Source organism: Poecilia reticulata, chromosome 18, assembly GCF_904066995.2.
Source record: "Poecilia reticulata chromosome 18, P_reticulata-male-v2, whole genome shotgun sequence".
Taxonomy (NCBI): domain Eukaryota; kingdom Metazoa; phylum Chordata; class Actinopteri; order Cyprinodontiformes; family Poeciliidae; genus Poecilia; species Poecilia reticulata.
In genome coordinates, this window is record NC_088847.1 from 12,966,283 (window position 1) to 12,984,262 (window position 17,980).

General features: G+C 39.6%; 1 protein-coding gene across 2 annotated transcripts in view; it reads right to left on the reverse strand.

Annotated features, from left to right (window-relative positions):
* Positions 1-764: 764 nt before the first annotated feature.
* arap2 (ArfGAP with RhoGAP domain, ankyrin repeat and PH domain 2) overlaps positions 765-17,980 on the reverse strand; it is a 132,848-nt gene continuing 115,632 nt past the window's right edge. For both annotated transcript variants that reach the window (XM_008435470.3, XM_008435469.2), the window contains exons 27-33: positions 15,091-15,219; positions 13,550-13,683; positions 12,380-12,462; positions 7,862-7,897; positions 6,951-7,014; positions 1,982-2,107; positions 765-1,882 (exon numbers count right to left, since the gene is read on the reverse strand). In XM_008435470.3, the coding sequence (XP_008433692.2) occupies positions 1,532-1,882; positions 1,982-2,107; positions 6,951-7,014; positions 7,862-7,897; positions 12,380-12,462; positions 13,550-13,683; positions 15,091-15,219 (923 nt within the window). In that variant the 3' untranslated portion in view covers positions 765-1,531. The remainder of the gene's footprint in view (positions 1,883-1,981; positions 2,108-6,950; positions 7,015-7,861; positions 7,898-12,379; positions 12,463-13,549; positions 13,684-15,090; positions 15,220-17,980) is intronic.

The following is a 17,980-nucleotide window of genomic DNA, read 5'->3' on the forward strand; positions in this document are numbered from 1 at the left end:
GGAAAACCTCCAAAATGTGGTGCCCATGAGGTACTCTGATCGGATGAATCGCCTCGGTCGACTCGTTCTGGATGCAGAGCAGCAGTGGCTCCGTTGCAAGGCCCCCATTGATGATGGAGCGCTACACCCCCTCACCCTTACAGCGAACACTCATTCTGATGTTTGTGAAATATTAACTCTGTTAGACCTCAGTAATGCAACTTCCTTCCCAGAATTTTCACCGTTTCCTCTGTGGAGGATAACAGCTAGATTAAGGAGACTTTTAAAGAACTCCTTCCACCGCCTGATATCCTCTCCCCCCCTCCAGAGTTTCCATCACACACGGCTTTTTCTCCAGTGCCAAATGAAAAGACAGCATTTATGTTTTCAGTATCTTGCATGAAGTTGTGGTGTTCATGCGGTTCAAATTGACAGCATGCTAAGCAACTTATTTTCTAAGGTGCTTCTTATTGAAACCAGTGCAAAAAAAAAAAAAAAAAAAGAGTTGACTTTTCTATTCTTGGTATATGAGCAACGTTGCGTATTGTCCCATTACGTGAACCGCACCGGCATGTGAACCATGATGGTTTAGTACAAATACATGCACCATTACATTTTCTTATCAAATGCAGTAGTCAAATAGGTTTATGAGATACACTAGTACTGTAACTTGAAATTAAGCTAGCATTTTACATGAAAATCCTTGAAGGTGAAACGGGAACGAAATACTGAGCAGATGGAAATAAGTAATCATTAAAGATTAAATTGTTCACTAAAACACCACCTCAAAGCATTTTTCAGAGTTTATTAATATATTCATGCTGTACATTAAAAATACATTTGAGGGCAGACAGTTTAAAGTGGTTTGCCACTTAATTATAAGCTTAAAACACCTCCACTTGTATAGTTAAAGGTTACAGTATAAAAGTCACCTATGAAATATAAATACACGTGGCGCGTTAAGTCTTCCCCTTCTACCAGACGTGTTGCATCATGTGTTTATAAAAATAAGAATCTATTCAAAGTTCCAACTTTTAGAATTTTATATGCAGACATGCACAAGGAACATTTAAAAATGGTGCTTAAATTAAAATATAAGAAGCACTATGTATTATATATACACATAAACTTACTAACATGTTGACCAGGACAGTCTTCCATAAAAATAAAAAAAAGTCCTAAAAATGCTCTTAAATACTTTGTACCACTACTGTACAATTAAAAACAAGCTTCTTTAAAGAAACGTTTCAGGCATTAAAGTAAAGGTGGAAATGTTCAAGCTAACTTTTCATTTGCAATCCCTGACAGGATTTTCCAGACTTCTCTCAGTTTCAAAGATCAGCGTTTAAATCACACCGTGTAGTGCTTTGGGTTAGTACCACATCCGCTGCATCTCCCACCTTGTGCATCCGCTTCAGCGTTCAGAATCAAAGTTCAACAGCAATGCGCGGGAAAAAAATAACAACCTGGCTCTTTCCAGCTAAAACTCCAGTTATGTTCTTCAGCCTCTGCACCAGTTGCATTTCAACTACCAAGCTTCTTTTCACGTTTGTTACTCAGTGGTCTTGCGAGCATTCTTGCTGAGGACCAAGTTCAGCTCGTTGAGCAAGTTAGGGGGCATGGCTCCCCCAACGCCTGGAATGGGCTTTTTGCAAGGCGCCTTGTTGCCAGTTTGAGGTAAAACCGGCAGTGGCGTGGGCTTCGTGTGTCTAGGCACGGATGGAGGAGGCAGCCTTTGAGGCTGGCAGATGTCCACAGAGGTTCTGCGCTGAGGAACCTCTGGGGTCTGTGATAGGTAGTCGGGCTTTAAACATTTGGGTATGGTGTTGGTTTTGAGGTGAAGACCAGAGACTTTGGTTGTCCTCAAGTCAGCGTCTCCAAGAGAAACCCTCCTGTCTGTCAACTACAGGAGAAATAAAGAAGATTCAGTTGTTCTTTTACATCTTTTAGACAACAACATGTGATGAGATGAAGATAAACTAAGTCTGAGTAATTGACTTGCCTGCGTGCTGAAGGTATGGTTGTATGACGGAACCTTGCTGGTTTCTGTTACAGCGCCTCCTCTGGATGTTTTGAGATCTCCAGTTTCTTTGGAGCCACCGGTATTCATCTGGAGATCAGACCCGTGCTAAAGAAACAGTAAGGAGCACAAACTTCAAGAAAAATAAAGACCGTTTTAAAATGAACCAAAAAAAAAAAAAAATCCCAGTTTTGTTCAGGTGGTGGTTATTAAATGCTTGTGTTTGTATAAAGTTTATACACATATATACACTTAATATATGGACTAAAGTTGCAGCACAACTATGTTTCTGTGCATCATGTATTCCGAAGTAAAATACTGACAGACAGAAAGACTTTGTGAATTGTTGCAAAGCGATTAAATTGTCATATTGTCAGGGAAAAAATGTAAAAAATAATCATTAAAAAAATGATATCTCCCTCCAACCTGTAGGAACAGAACTGCTATGCTACACTTTGTAGATTTTGCAAATGACTTTTAGCAAAGTTGCAGCTGTGACGCAAATACAGATTGATACAGACTGATGTGTAGCGATCCAGATGGTACATCATCATTCTTTCACAAATCATGCGGTAAAGCATTGAAAATTGTAACTGGCTGTTTCTGCGAGGTAACCAGGAGGGAAAAAAAAAAAAACAATAATCCGAACCGCCGCATCTCTTACTGTATAGAAACACTTCAGAGTTTGATAAATGTGCTTGTTAGCTGAAACTGACTTCTATTTTCACAAATTAATTTGCAATTCCTCAGAGCTCCGTTTGATTATACTTTGGTTTAAAGAAATAGGAGTCAACATTGATATCCTGGAAGTGAAAATTAGCTTTAAGTTCAATCTGGGTGCTAATTTTTCCAGAGACGGGGCAACAATCAGGTCCATGAGGTGAGGAAAAACAAAAATGCTGAAGCTGATACTTACACTTTCAGCTTTAGTGTTTTCTTTATCAGGAAATGCACAGCCCATTGCTGTGGAATAATAAACTCGTCTGGGGAGGAAGTCAGAGAAACTGCAAACCCTAACTTACATTTTTATATCTTTACAGCCAAAACAGAAAGGAAAGAAAGTGCTTTCTTATCTGATTCTGAATCCGGCGATACGGGAGACACCCAGGAGAACAAACGGCTCGTGAACCAGAACCAGAAAGTTGTAAACAGCTGCACCGCTAAAAGAAAGCTTCAGCTTTAAGAGCATAACTCAGAGGCGTCCATAAATATTAGATGGCATTACTGGATGAAGAATGCAGCGTTTGAAAGAAAAAAAAAATGTACATGCTAATATATCTGAATAGCTCGAGTCTGCAGCCTTTTCCTTCCATTCAAATTTGCATCAATGTGGCTGGACAGCATTGAGTGAGCAACCAGCTTCTGCAAGAATGCACTTTGGAGGGTCGCACTGATTATCACAACAGGTTGGGGGAACAATTGTCAAGTCAGCACTCTTCCCCTCTGTGTCAGCCATAACATGATACAGCGCTAAACATCTTTCTTTTCTTGATTGATTTTATATTAAGATCAAATTTTCAGTGGAACTAAAGTGAAATTAAAAAGGGTATAAGTCATATTCATCAAAAATAAACAGAAGGCAAAAAGCATGAGAGACATCAGTGTGGGACAAATGTGTTATGAATGAGCTTTACTTTTACATTTGAATTGCTTAAATCATTTTGCTGCTCCACGGATGTTGTGATTTATTGAGGCGTAGCTGTACTCCCTCCAAGCACGGACACAGAGTCTGAGTGAGAAAATTCATGAAGTCCACCCGAGTTCTGATCTCTGGCTAAACCTCCACTTCCGTTTTGGAAACCACGGCGACCCCCTTGGACCGACAGGAGCTGTGCCTCCTTAACAAACCCTCATTTTCCCGCTGCGAGAACCTGTCCTTGGACCTTTACACCCTCCTCCCAGCCCCTCATCAGTACCATCACTCATTACACCTCACAGTGGAGTGAGATCCGACCAGCGCCGGTTGCTATGGAAACTGTGGGAGTACAACGCTTGCTAACAGGTAATGGAAATCACGAGAAACCCGAAGCCTCTTGTCTTACTACTTTCTGGTGCACACGTTTCCCTTTTTTGCCCTTCGCACGGGGGTCTGGTGTCCTTCCCAAGAAAGCTTCCCTGCTGGAAGCTGACAATCCTAATGTTTAGAGGATTTAGGAGGAGGATCCTAATACTTTCAGCCCGCTCCGGTCTGCTATAGATTTAGCTGTTGCCGAGCTAAAAGCGTCTCCAGAGAGCAGGGAAAGAGTGCACTGAAATAAACACCTTTAAAACAAATACTGCCTTTCCCTTTAGATCAATCTCCCCTGACAGCGTTGCCCTTTTTTTACTCGCTAACCCAAACTAAAGCACTAAAAGGCTTTTACAGTAAGTACCCGTGATAAACAGCACTGTGCCGCAGACAGGTTCCCATAAAGGAGTGCCAATACTGATTAAATGTGCTGAGCACACACACAAGAAAAAAAAACAAAAACAACTTCAGTTATTTAGATTAAAAATGAGGGAGAAAAAAGGGGGTTTCGCTTATTTATTTTAATGAGAAAATACGAGTCGCAGCAAGAAACGTTAGGAGAAGAAAAAAAAAAAAAATGTCTCGAGAATATGTGGCATCCATGGCGGCTCTGCCTGCGTTTGCTTTGGCCTGCATTATTTATGTCATATGTGCTGTGTCAGCGGCTGACAGTGACAACACAGCGCTCTGTCTGGGGGCTAAGCACCACAATGTGATTGTTACAGTCGCCTTGACCTTATTTTCACAGCTTTTCCACATAAAGTGATTTATGTCATTGTTGAGTGACCTCGAAAAACTTTACAGTCCTCTGCCTGCTTTATGCGTTTAATGTGCCTTAGCAGCGCTACAGAAATGACTGATTGGGGGGTTGGGGGGGACATGCAATTCATTTATTTACACCTTCTACTTCTAACAACTTTAATAGTGAAAGTACATTTATTCTGACAGTAATCCAGGGTTGTTTGTTTTTTTTTTCTTCACTCATATAGGAGAGGGGAAGCACGCAGCCATGTTCAAAAGCTTTGGTTGGCAAGGGGGATACATATTGTGCTTCGCAAACTATTCAGCTTTACTGTATGTGACGACATTTCATACTGTACTTAAATTACTGTTTTCAAATAATCGGATGCACATTAATTCCTACCTTTTCCGACTTGAACTATTTAATTCACAAGGGAAGAAAAATTGTGTGATTTTGCTGTGATTAGCTGAAATGACTTAATCGCGATACACTCAGCCACACTATGACGTTAATGCAAACAGAAAATCAGCCAATCATACTCCAGCGACTCAAGGCGTTCAGGCATCAGTACGTGCTGAACTTGCGAGAGTTCAAATCGACAATTAAGAATAAAGACGAAAGCGTGCGTTGCATGGCTTTGAATGTTTCACGGTTGTCGGTGCAAGAAGCGCTGAATATTTTAGAAGCCGGTGAATGTTGCCCAAACATCTGTTGGGGTTAGAGAGAAACCGAAGGGAAAACACGCAGCGGGCAGTCGTGTGTGGACAGCAGCTCAAATAACTGCTCGCTACAAACGAGGTACATAAAATAAAATATCTGTGTGTGTGGCAGATAAACTACAGCAGCAGAAAACCACACTGGGTCAATTTCTTTGTCAGCTTAAAAAAAAAAAAAAAAGTAATATTGAACCTACATCTTATGCAGGCTCAATAAAGAAGGTCAATGTGAGGTTGGAAAGCTTTGTCCGGTCAAATGTAACGATTTTAACTACCACGTTCGGATAGCAGGGTTGGAATCTGGAGAAGCACGTTCAGATGCACGGATGCATCTGCATCTGAACTATTCAGGCCAGTGGAAGTGGCCTGATGCCCTACTTTTAGCAGGATGACGCAACATGTTACAAAGCTCAAATGATCTGAAAGTGGTTATTTGAACATGACAACTGGCCTGTAATAGTCTAAAGGCTTCTTCTCTATTCGCCAAAAGAGATGAGATGTACGCAGCTAAACTCAAGTTCAACGTCACAGATCTTCAGCCACCAAATCTGCAGGAGCTGTGTGATGCCGCCATGTAAAAAAATCTAATGTAAATCTATGAGGAATGTCTGGCACAAAGCTCTGCCACCAGTGCAGAGCTCATTCAAAAATATCGGCAGCACGTATCAGTGGAGACTTTTGTATAGCAATCTTTTGACAGAAGGGTAAAAGACAGATGCTGTAATGAATCGGCGTTCCATTCCAATCATTTGTCAGGGGAAGAAAATATAAGGGAGTAATGCTGACATTGAAGCTGATCCCACTGTGGCGTTACCTCTAATCCAACAAAGTGGGCTCCCTCAATATTCTGTCCAAGCTGCAACAAATAAGAAGTGGGATCAAAACGTCCTTCAAAAGTAAGTTCTTCAAACAATTCAACTTCACTTTGGAGAAGCTAAGTGTATTTCAATGCCTGATAAAAGTGGTTACATTTAATCAGTTACGGTACATTCACCTAAAAATAAAAAATAAAAAGCCAAATCTGCTTCTAATATACCGTTTTTTTTTTTTACTTCGACTTCAACAATACTGTTTTGAAGTAGCACTACCCTTACTTGAGGAATAAACTTTGTCTTTTTTCTTTTCATTTTTTTAAGGACCAGAACCTAAAGGTACTTTTAAAACTTTTAGAGTGAGTATGATTACATGATTTCAACACAGAAGCCTTATAAACAAATGCTTTTTTTTAAATATTACTTTGAGCAGATGTTTTTTACTTCTACTTTTATATAAATATAAAGTCCACATTAAAAAGCAAAATTACTTTTTGTTTACTTTGAAAGTAAAAAAATTAATAAATCAAACCTAATTTTAATTTTTTTTCCCCCAAACCACAGAAGCGTAATCTAAAATTGTTCAAATGTATGCTTTTAGCTGCTTCTTAAAGTGTTTTCGTTAGCAAAACGCTAACGTGTTCTTGATGTTTTTAGCTGTGACAGATTGTACCTTCAGAGCGATGATGTCTGCCACCCAGCTGATCTGAGTCTCCCTCCTGTCACAGCAGAAGTGCCTGTGGGGTTGGAAACTTGGTCACATCACTCACAGATATTCAGCTATTTTCTACACGTCACTGCACATTATGTCTTCAAAGGGAACACCTCAGGCATTATCATAAATGGACTTGGCAAGAGGGGATTCACCATCATTAGCAGTCACCCAATTGAGTAATGTATCCACCCAACAGCCCGGATGTGAATATGCATTTCATACAGTATTTAAATGAAGGAACTAATAATGTTTTGAAAATGTATTTGTTGCATGTTTGCGAATACGAATACATGTTCTATTTATTCTATGATAGAGGAAAGCTGAATTATAATACAGAGGCAGTAATGGTCTACATCAGTCTACCTTTCAATTATACTCATTTTCTCTGCAGGAGAAACAAACTTACATGAAGGAAAAATCTGTGATTCAATGTATCAAGGCATTGGCCGTTTGAAATTAGAATGTAGTCCTAACAAAAAGATGTTTTTTTTTTTTATTTAAACTGAAATGAATTCAGGTGCATGCTCAAATTATTTTTGGTGTAAGCTAGGAAAGAGCCGAGAAGGCTGACAGAAGGTTTCTTTTAATTTCCCATTGCTGGTTTATGTTAATGTTTTGAGTTTCATACTTGACTCATATGTTACTTTGTAAAATGTTGGACTAATAATCAGCTAGGCTCTGCTTTCATGATTCCCACCACCAAACTGATTCTCATCACCCACAATGAACCCATTTAGATCATGAAGAAATCTCCATATTACTCACAAGGTTTTTATTTTTATTTTTGATTTTTCCAATATTTTACACAGACAGAGTAAAAAAAGAAGAAATCACAGCTTTAAGTTAATTAGGTTTTGAACAGGACTCACCACTGATGTTTATCTGTGTAAACTGTGAAACCCCAGCTGTAAAAAGAAGAAGATAAAAAAAGACATGGATCAGATAAAGCAATTTCTGTGCCATTAAATCTAAGAACACATTTGTTAAAATGATAAATAGTCTCAACTCATATAGTGCTCTCTAGTCATACTGACCACTCAAAGTGCTTTATACGACAGACACATTCACCCAATCACACTCACAGTGCAAGTCTAATCCTCAACCAAATGATTAACACAAATCCCCAAACTTTAAACCTATAAAAGTTGTGAAGTAAGTATGGTACGGATAGGAAAAGGTCAAAACCGTTTCACAAGCGTGTAAAGAACGGATCAGAAAAAACTCATTTTGACCGCCTGCTGCTTAACTGTGCAATTAATTAGAGCAATTCCGATGCATATGTTTATGCATGAGCACCCAATGTCCTCCAGGCAAAACACTACACACACAGCATTTGCTGCTCATCTGAATAAGCCCAAAAGTATGAAGAAACATAATGTGTAGACAAGTTAGGCTAAATGTAAAACCTCTGAAGCTTGGAGCTCACTGTGCAACACGGCTAGAACCAGACGCTTACACGCATCAAATAAAAAGAGACATCCGTTTTGGGTATCCCGCCCCCCCCATCACTGTCTGAAGTAAAGTCAGACCAAACTTCTCTTGTTTTAGGTCAGAATGACCAAAATTAGATCCAATTACTAAATGCTACAATAATAAAAGAAAGAATATGTCAAAGATGTATTTATTGCTTTCTTCAAATCGAGAAGTTTACATACATCGTACAGCTCAAGAAGGAGATGTGTTCTGTGTCCATAATGGTGTAAAATACCAAATTTCTGTGCATCAGAAACTTCCACAGCTATACATTAAAATGGGCAAAAGAGTGAAGGGGAGAACAAAGCAGGAAAAAAAAAAAGAGAGGCAGGGACTGAGAGCCCGCAGCTCCACTCCTGCGAGTTAAGGCAGCCGATCCAACGTCGCATCACAGTAGGCCGCTCGCAGACAGAACCCTCCCTAATGAGGTACTGAAGCGCTGGCTCTCCCCACCCTCTCAACACAACTCTCTCCATTTTCCTCAGCACTCCGTCTTTATTTCTTTATTCACCGTAATATCGCTCCCACAGCCCACTCAACAGTACATTCATGATACCACGCTGCACCATCCTCTCTTTTCTGCCTCTCTTTGCCTCCCAGTCCTTCCCTCTTATCTGTTTTTTTTTTTTTTCTCCCTGTGAAGCCCTGAACAATGCACCGCCACTCGCTGGACTCATTTTTCACACTTCCCCTGGCTCTGAAAATTCTGACACGGAGAAAATTATGAGGAATTATGAATACGCAACGTGAGTTATGGGCCTGGTTTCCGAAAGATTCGCTCTTTGATTCAGCAACGGAAACCCGCCGCTGCAGCTTCGGCACGTGTCGGAAGCTACGATAACAAATTAACCATTTGCGTTTGTGGAAACAGATACATGTTAAATCCTTTTCGGCAAAGTGTAAAATGAACTGGTGTGCTATGTTTCCTATGAGGAGGCAAAACGTTGTCAGCTGACAGGAACAGTGGTCCTCCTTAATGAAAACCAAATATTTTTTTTTAATAAGGGAAGAAAAGATTTGGTAAGAATGTGTGCATCATTTTCTTTTTCTAGTGCTACAGAGTCCTCAAACACATTACTCCCTCGTGTTTCCACAACAAGAAAATGGAGAATGTTTAAGCTTTGAGTGTTCACAATCAAATCCAGAAACTAAGAAGTAAACCTTTCACGTAACAATCACCGTGAATGAAAAGCACAGAAACTTATAAGTCTGAAAATACCATCCTGACTATGAAGCGTAGAAGTGCCAGCCTTGTGTTCGTGCGGCGTTCTGCTCCAAGAGGGACAGGTGCACTTCGCAAAATAAATGGAATCATGCGCCGAGGATAGGTTTTCTAAACGGGCAATTAGTCCTAATGAACATCTGTGGGCCAAGCAGTCAACAAACCTGCCTCTGATACTGCAGTTCTTTTGAGAGACATTAACCAAAATTCCAGCCGTTGCAAGAAACCATAATATAAGGAACAACCAAAACAATCAACACAGCTCAGACAGTGAGCACTTTCAAAGTGCTTGATGCTGCACATTACTAAAATCTCGATTGTATTTAGACACGTCACACAAAGATCAGAAAAACATGAAAATAATTTTAAACTGTTAGTTTTATCTTTATTTAAAAAAAACTTAAAAGTGAGGGAATGAAACATAAAAATACAGACATAAGTGTCACAGACTGCTTGCTTACAAGCAAACGGCAACCATAATTTGTCCTCGAGAAGAAAACTGGTGATCCTTTCCAACATCAAGTAGCTTTAGACTTTAATTTCACAGCAGCTCCAGACGCACTTAAACGGAACAAAGTTCATTTTTGCCACATTCGATTCAAGTTCTTTAGGTGAACGACAATATTATGTTCTGGCGCTCTCAGGAAATACTGACGGCGTTCATGAATTCTCTCATTGTGTTCGTGCGCTACATTGTACGCACTGGAATTCTAATTTGCTGGGAATTGTTTAAGAAGATGCGCCGACTCCGGAAGATAAAACTGTCAAGATCCTATCTATTTCACAACAAGAGACGTTTCTCTTTAAACTGACTGCAAGTCTTTCACAGCGTGGTGAACACCGCTTTCACTTCAGAAGGACTTTCCCTCCCTTGGATGTTCCTTTTTATTCCCAGTCACGTTACTGACACGCTGCAAATTTTCCTAATTATTTGTGAAATGTTCCACGGGGCTTCTTTTGAACCTCACACAGTTTTATCGCGCTTTTGCTGGCTTTGTTACAGACTTTTTTTGATCTGTGTTGCTGGAATCAAATCCTACATAAGACAAAAGCTCACAGAGGTTCAATGTGTTTTCTTTGTACATTTTTATTTTTTATTTATTTTTTACCGTTTATAGATGTTTTTTAATTATATATATATATATATATATATATATTTTTTTTTTTCAGCACACACACAATCCGGTATTTTATTTTATTTTTTTTAAATCAAGGTAATTAAAAAGATGCTATTAATTTTAAACTGGATAATTTACTTCACAAGAAATAGAGGCAAGCAAAGGCAAAAATAGGAATATATCGCAACTGAGATCGTCGTTGTGATATTTACCAATCGCCATTGCAGAATTTCATAACATTGAGCTACCTTATCCTGAGCGAACGGTACAAGCAATTCTTGCCAATACTGACTGCGTATAGCGATATCGCTCTGTTAAATTTCCAATGTATTGTACAGGTATATCTCATATAGTACTAAGGTCTCCTGGAGAATAAAAAATTGTAGAAGTTTATTTGTTTATTTGTTGCTGCTAACCCTGTGTAAGATTGTAGTCGAAAAAGTCAAATAAAAGTCGAGGCGATGGGCTTTTTCTGTAGATGTTAGGCTGTTGCTACTTTTTTTTCCCTTTGATGTTTTTCTCCTTTTTTCTCAGCATTCCAACTTTATTCTTGAAAACATCAACAATTTTCTGAACAGAAAAAAAAAAATTAAATTAACCACCATTTTCTTTTCTTTAAGCGAAACCCAACAACTCTTTCCCTTAAACAAGGCCGGGCAGAATTCAACATTTATTTCGCCACCGGGCAAAATAAAGAGAAGAAGAAAATGGTGAGGGAGTTAAGAACCACGAAGAAGACCTTGCATTGCATGAGTTGCATGGCAGTCAGTTGTAAAGCATGTTGATCCAACCTAGCATTGGTTGGATCAAAATCCAATGCAACATGCAGGATACGCAGGATGATGAGGGATTCAATAACTGTTAGAAAATTGCACTAAACTCTGGTATTTTACAGTCACCAAATCTCTATTACGACCAGTAGATGCCAACAGTGATGCCAGAAAAGATGCACTTTTCCCCCCCTACTGTCGCAAATGTCAACATGAGGAGCTCACTAAACCCAACTGGGACTTTAACGGGAACTGTGCGGTTTGGTCAGATGAGAACAAGACTGAGCTTTTATAGATGATCCAAACAACAACACCAACAAATGTGGCCACTACTTGTATTTAAAGCTCGTCTTAAAACCCATCTATTTTACTTGGCTTTCAACTCCAGCGGGATCTAGTTTTAAATTGTATGTTGTTTTTAATCTGGAAGAGTTTTTATTTTTATTTGCTCATAGATTTGTCAGAAAGGTTCATGTCATTCAAATGCAAAAACTGGACAATTAATTAACGTAGCATTCTACCGTGAATCCCTGACATTCATGTTTACGTTAAAGCTCATTATTTAACGCCTCCTTGCTCACATGTTGCTCCAAATGTTCGATCTACGTCTATAATAACTTTAGGTTTTAATTGGATTTCTGTCAACGCCACTCCACTTCAGCTGCACCAATTTACCTCACAGGTAAAAGATAACAGTGAACATGCAATGCAACAAGTGCAACCGAGATAAAATTCTATATATATGCTTTTTTTTTGTTTAGACATGTTTAGACTTCAGGATTCAGAGAAAATGTTACTGCTCACTTGGATGGAGGTTTGAGCTTTTTCTTCAGGCCCAGGTAACATTTTACCATCTTCAACTGAATCTCTTTCTCCGCTTTAGTGTTCTGGACAAAAATAAGAAAGAAACATTATAGAACAGACAAGAGAAATAAGACACATTTTGGCAATAAAAACGTATGTAAAAAGAAAACACGACGAGCTAAACTAAAATCACCAAGTAACAATCACAGAAAAGGCAGCAATCAGTTTGAATCATTACCGGCAAACCCAATCCTCCGACTGCCAAAGAACAAAGTGAAGGAGAACAAAGCAAACAAAATCAAAGTTAGAGCTTTGCTTCTGACACCTACACATCAAAACCCACACCCCGTTCTCCGTTTCATCCAGCGTAATTTGCACTAAATACAGACCTGGCAATAATTGCAGAGGCCAAAGAATATCAATTAAATTGCAGTAACACTTCTAATTTACCGTGTATTTATGCAGTAATTAGCCACATTCTTCTGCAACCTCATATTTAGAGAAACTCGCAGAGCAAGAACTCCCCTCTCTCTTTCTCACACACACACACACGGATATATATTTATATATATATTGTTCCTACTCATTTTGCCTCCTACCTACACTACCCCCTCCCACCCTACAGGCAGCCCTTCCATCAATTATTAACACTTCTTCACACTCCTTTACGAATCCCATGTTTCAACTGCAGAAATGTGCTGAGAAGAAAAGCCCTCCAGGGAACTCGATCCTGCTGGTCCTCTCTCCCGCAAATTCTGCACTCTTTCTTTTTGTTTAAAAAAAAAAAGGGGGGAAAGAAATATGGAGCCTGCTGCCATGAGTATGTTTTATTTTCCTCTGTAATTTAAAAATCTAAGAACTCCACACTACGCTCAGGGATATATGAAACAGATACACGAGATGTCACAGAGACTGGCTGGGTTTGGGTCTATTAGGTTGCAGTGATGTATGCTCGCCCCACTGTAGCTAGCGCTTGTGTTTTTTTTTTCCTAAGAAGTTTCTAAACCTTTTTTTTATATATTTCCTTGGGATGTCAGTCCTCCAAAGGACTAGGATTCGCGAGCAAGTAAAAAAAAAATCCCAAATGGTTAAAAGTCTTTACTGGGGGAATGTGACAGCGTGTGAAGCCGATACTAAAAAAAAAAAAGGGTGGGGACCGGGGGTACTTACTTTGATGTCCCTGTAAAGAAGCAGTTTCTCTGAACGAAGTACAACGTACTTGTCCTGGAATTTGTGACCCGAGAGCAATTTGGAGGATCCATCGCTGAACTTCAGATAGTCGCTCTTTAGAAACAGTCTCGGATCTGTTGGAAAAAAAAGAAAAAAGAAAAAAAACAGTATTGGAAAATAGAGCATCTATAGATTTATTGTGCCTCGCAAACATAAAGCTAACAGTAGAATGTCTCCACATTCAAATGTATTTTATTGAGATTCTATGTTGCGCTTAAATGAGAAGTATACAAGCGTATACAAGCATGTATACGCTTGTATACATGCTATACAAGCGTATAGCATGCATTTGAAACGAGGTCCCTTGAGTCAATATCTTCCACTAAGTTTTGTTGAACTTTGGGAGTGTGTCATATATAGCTAAATTAGTTTTTCAAAAATGCAAGTCAGATTTCACATAGAACATCTGGGAGTCTCTTTTTACCATTACTTATAACATTTAGCCAAATTAACCTAGTTAGTATTGCTTTGAATATATACATCTGTAATTTAGTTATAGTTTAGAAATATGATGTATATTGATACTACTGTATTTTCCACACTATAAGGCGCACCGGACTATAAGGCGCACCTTCAATGAATGGCCTATTTTAAAACTTTTTTCATATATAAGGATATACAGTATAAGCATTATAAGGCGCATAGAATAGACGCTTCAGTTTGGGTTGCCGATTTGTACTCTATTATTAGACATCCACATTTGTAAGGAAGTGGTACTTTATATAGTAGTCTGCCCCAGTCATTGTTTCACTCACGGTGTTGGTGTTGCGATATTGTGCCCAACTGTTTCCTGGGTAACACAGACCAACCAAGACGCTGCCGCCGCAGTCTCCGTCTCTGTCTCTCTTCCCCCGCCCCTCCACCCCCCCTGGCTTTAAATGTATTATCAACTATCCCAGCATGCACCGCGCACTTCTTCTTCTTCTACGGCGGAAAATGAAGTCGGAGGCTGCTTACTGTAGGTGCTAGACATGTTGTGGTTCAACACTGGTCCATATATAAGGCGCACCGGATTATAAGGCGCACTGTAGGCTTTTGAGGAAATTGAAGGTTTTTAGGTGCGCCTTATAGTGCGGAAAATATGGTAATTTCATTCTAGTTTAACATTTATGTTTGTGTTGTAATAGTCTTTTCGTTCTAACCAACGGTTCCACAAGTTAATATCTACCGATATTAATCGATATTAGCTAAAGCTACTTTTAGCTAACGCAAATTAGCAACAGCTTTCCACTGCTTATTGGTCACTTTTTGGCGGTGAATCGTTTTGCTCTTTACTTACAGATGTCAGAGTATTGTACTAACCCTTCATTTCTTCTGGGCAAAACACTCAAAACATTATGTAAATATTGGATCTCGTGACACTTTCCTGAGGAGGATTTTGTAATGTATTACTGATAATAAACACAATAACACAGTTCCTGGTCGCACAGTGACTAATGCATGAGATTTACTGTAAGGGCTTCATTGACATCACACTTTACCTTTTCCTCCAGCCATTCTTTTGGCACCTGCAAATTTCTTTATAACAAGAAAAGCAGAGCTCGGGCAGTCCAAGGTGCTCCACTCCAGCACCTGCTCTAGAATCTTTTCGCTGTGGTGCAGCGGACGCTCTGTTGAAAAACAACAAACCTTGTGATAGTTATTGTGATAGGGAACGTAACAGATCCCCCAAAAAGCAACAACAAAGCCATTCTTGTCTTCTGACCTCGCTCGAATTCGACACGCAAGGCACCGATTCACACCCAGGACGAACACATGTAAACCAAGCGACATTATGATCTTGTTGTTCCTCCCATTGTCATTAAAGAGCAGTTTAAATTATCTACATCATATCAGGAGCTGATTATAAAAACACACTCATGTGAAAAATAGACCTATTATCTCCTCCTAATTGGTGAACAGGGGTGCATGCTGTCAGCCAAAAAAAAAGCTGATAATTTGTGTACTACCTCCTCTGCTCTGATGATTCCATTTCTACACCCCCGTGTTTTTCATAACCAAAGGAGGTAAAGGGAGCCACAGTGGCATAACTTATTAATAACACAGAGCTTATCTCAGAGCTGGAATCTCTGCAGACCCGGGCCGCGGAATTAGTTCCTCTTTTCCCAACAAATATTAGCTCCCCCCAGCCCCCCTTTTTCTGCCCATTGTTCTCGTTAACCGTGCTTATCTGAAGCTATTCACCAAGATGACTAATTAACGTACTCCCTCTCCCTTATTGTGGTTTTTATGAGCAAAACCTGTCGAGCCGCAGCCTTTCAAAAATGCCTCGACTGTTTATCCTTCCAGAGACGTGCTGGTTTTGGCGTGGAAAATATTCGGATCTGTCAGCAAATATATAAATATATATGTTTAGCATTCAACACACCTTCCCTGTTAGGAGAGGACGGCATGTCCTCTGGAACTTTTTTTGAGAAGGAAAATAAACACAAGAGTGAGGTGTAAACTCCAAGTGAACTGATGAAAAGTGCACGGGGGACGGGCGAGCTAAGCAGCTTTGTGACGAATCCGACTTTCCTCTTTGTGCGGTTCTCTTCTACGATCAAATGGTGAAGTGCGAAGCACAAGGAGCTGTCGTTGCCTATTAATGTGAGATGAGGCGGGTCAGCTCTCTAGGTCGATCATGCAGGAAAGATGAAGGTAATCTATGACATACGACGGCACCGATGATTAATTAATGTGCATATCATCAGACCAATGATGCTCGGATAATTTCTCAGCGTGCCGCCGCGTTCACACAGACGCCGGTTCATTAAAGAGATGGCATAATCTCCTAATCGCCAGGCCAACGAATGAGGGTCTGTTCTTTCCACGAGCCGTGAAACAAAATGCCAACCTTAAACGGTAACGTGACACTAATTGGACACAAAGTGGACCACAGGAGAAAGTTAAAAGCTTGGGCGTTTGTTGCTCAGGGATTCAGTGAGTTTAATTGTGGGATATATAATTAATTATTCTTTCAATATAGTAAGGTTATGATGTGATGCATTTAGGAATGCACAAGTGCTGAGTACACGTTTTATGTCAGGAGTCAGTGATATTACAGAATCAAGTTTAGAACAGATATTTCTCTGCTGGTCATCTTTTAGTATGATACCTGGGAAAATTTTTTAAAATAAAATCAAAGGCTTGTTAAAAAAAATGACCTACTTAGAACCAGTTATTTAAAAGAAATTGCATATGTTGAGGATGGAGCGAGAAAAATAGTTCTAATTCCAAACAATATCGTATTTTTACACATTTATTCAGACCTACAGAGTAGTTACTCGTCAACTTTTGACACCTTGTCTTCTCTCGCTGTCTGAAGGTAAACTGGACCAAAGCTTGTAGGTCTGTTAACATGACCAAAATACTTTTTTTATTAAATGTAACAGTAATGAAAGAAAGAATATTTCAAAGATGTGTTTAATAAGGTCTACATACATTTGCACAGCAGCTGATAGCACTGTGTCAAATATTTTATTTATTAAATTCCCTTCTCACCCTCCGCGGGTAGTCTCTCTCTCTTTCTCTCTTTCTACCTCTCTCTCTATCTCTCATCCTCTGAGCTCGGGTCCTCTACCAGAGGCCTGGGAGCTTGAGGGTTCCTCCAGTATCTTGGCTGTGCCTAGAACTGCACATTTCTGGACTGAGAAATGTGCAGTTCTGTTTGAGCCACTGCTCCAGTTTGGGGGTGACTGCCCCGAGGGCCCCGATGACCACAGGCACCACTGTGGTCTTCACCTTCCAGGCCTTTTCCAGTTTCTCTCTGAGGCCCTGGTATTTCTCCAGTTTCTCGTGCTCCTTTTTCCTGATGTTGTAATCACTTGGTATTGCTACATCCACCACAACAGCTTTCCTCTGTTGTTTATCCACCACCACAATGTCTGGTTGGTTCACCATTGCCATTTTGTCTGTATAGCTCAATGGATAAGTCACCAGTCTTCACCCGGGAGACCCGTTTGAATCCAGGCCCCAGCCTGGATCCAACATATCCAGTATAAACTATGCAATTCATTTCTATGCATCTATATTTGTATCTACACACAGACTTGAGTTATATATATGTTTTCATATTGATCTTCCAACCTTATACACATTTTTAATCTTGGGTGATTTAACACTTTGTGCACATTAACTAGCACTTTGCTACCCAGTTGCTTACTTGCTTAATAGTTAAATAAAATGGACTAACTGCATGTGTGCTGTAAATCTTGCCCTTGAGTTACAACATAAGGTAATAAGTTGACTAAGTTTAAGAAACAATGTGAAGTCCTCAGAATGACTATAATTCATAGGCACAAAATAATCTTTTAAAAGTCAAACCAGGCATCAGTTTATTGAAGCAGTCGACTCGGCTCTAACACCATTTAAATTACAAAAAATGTTTTA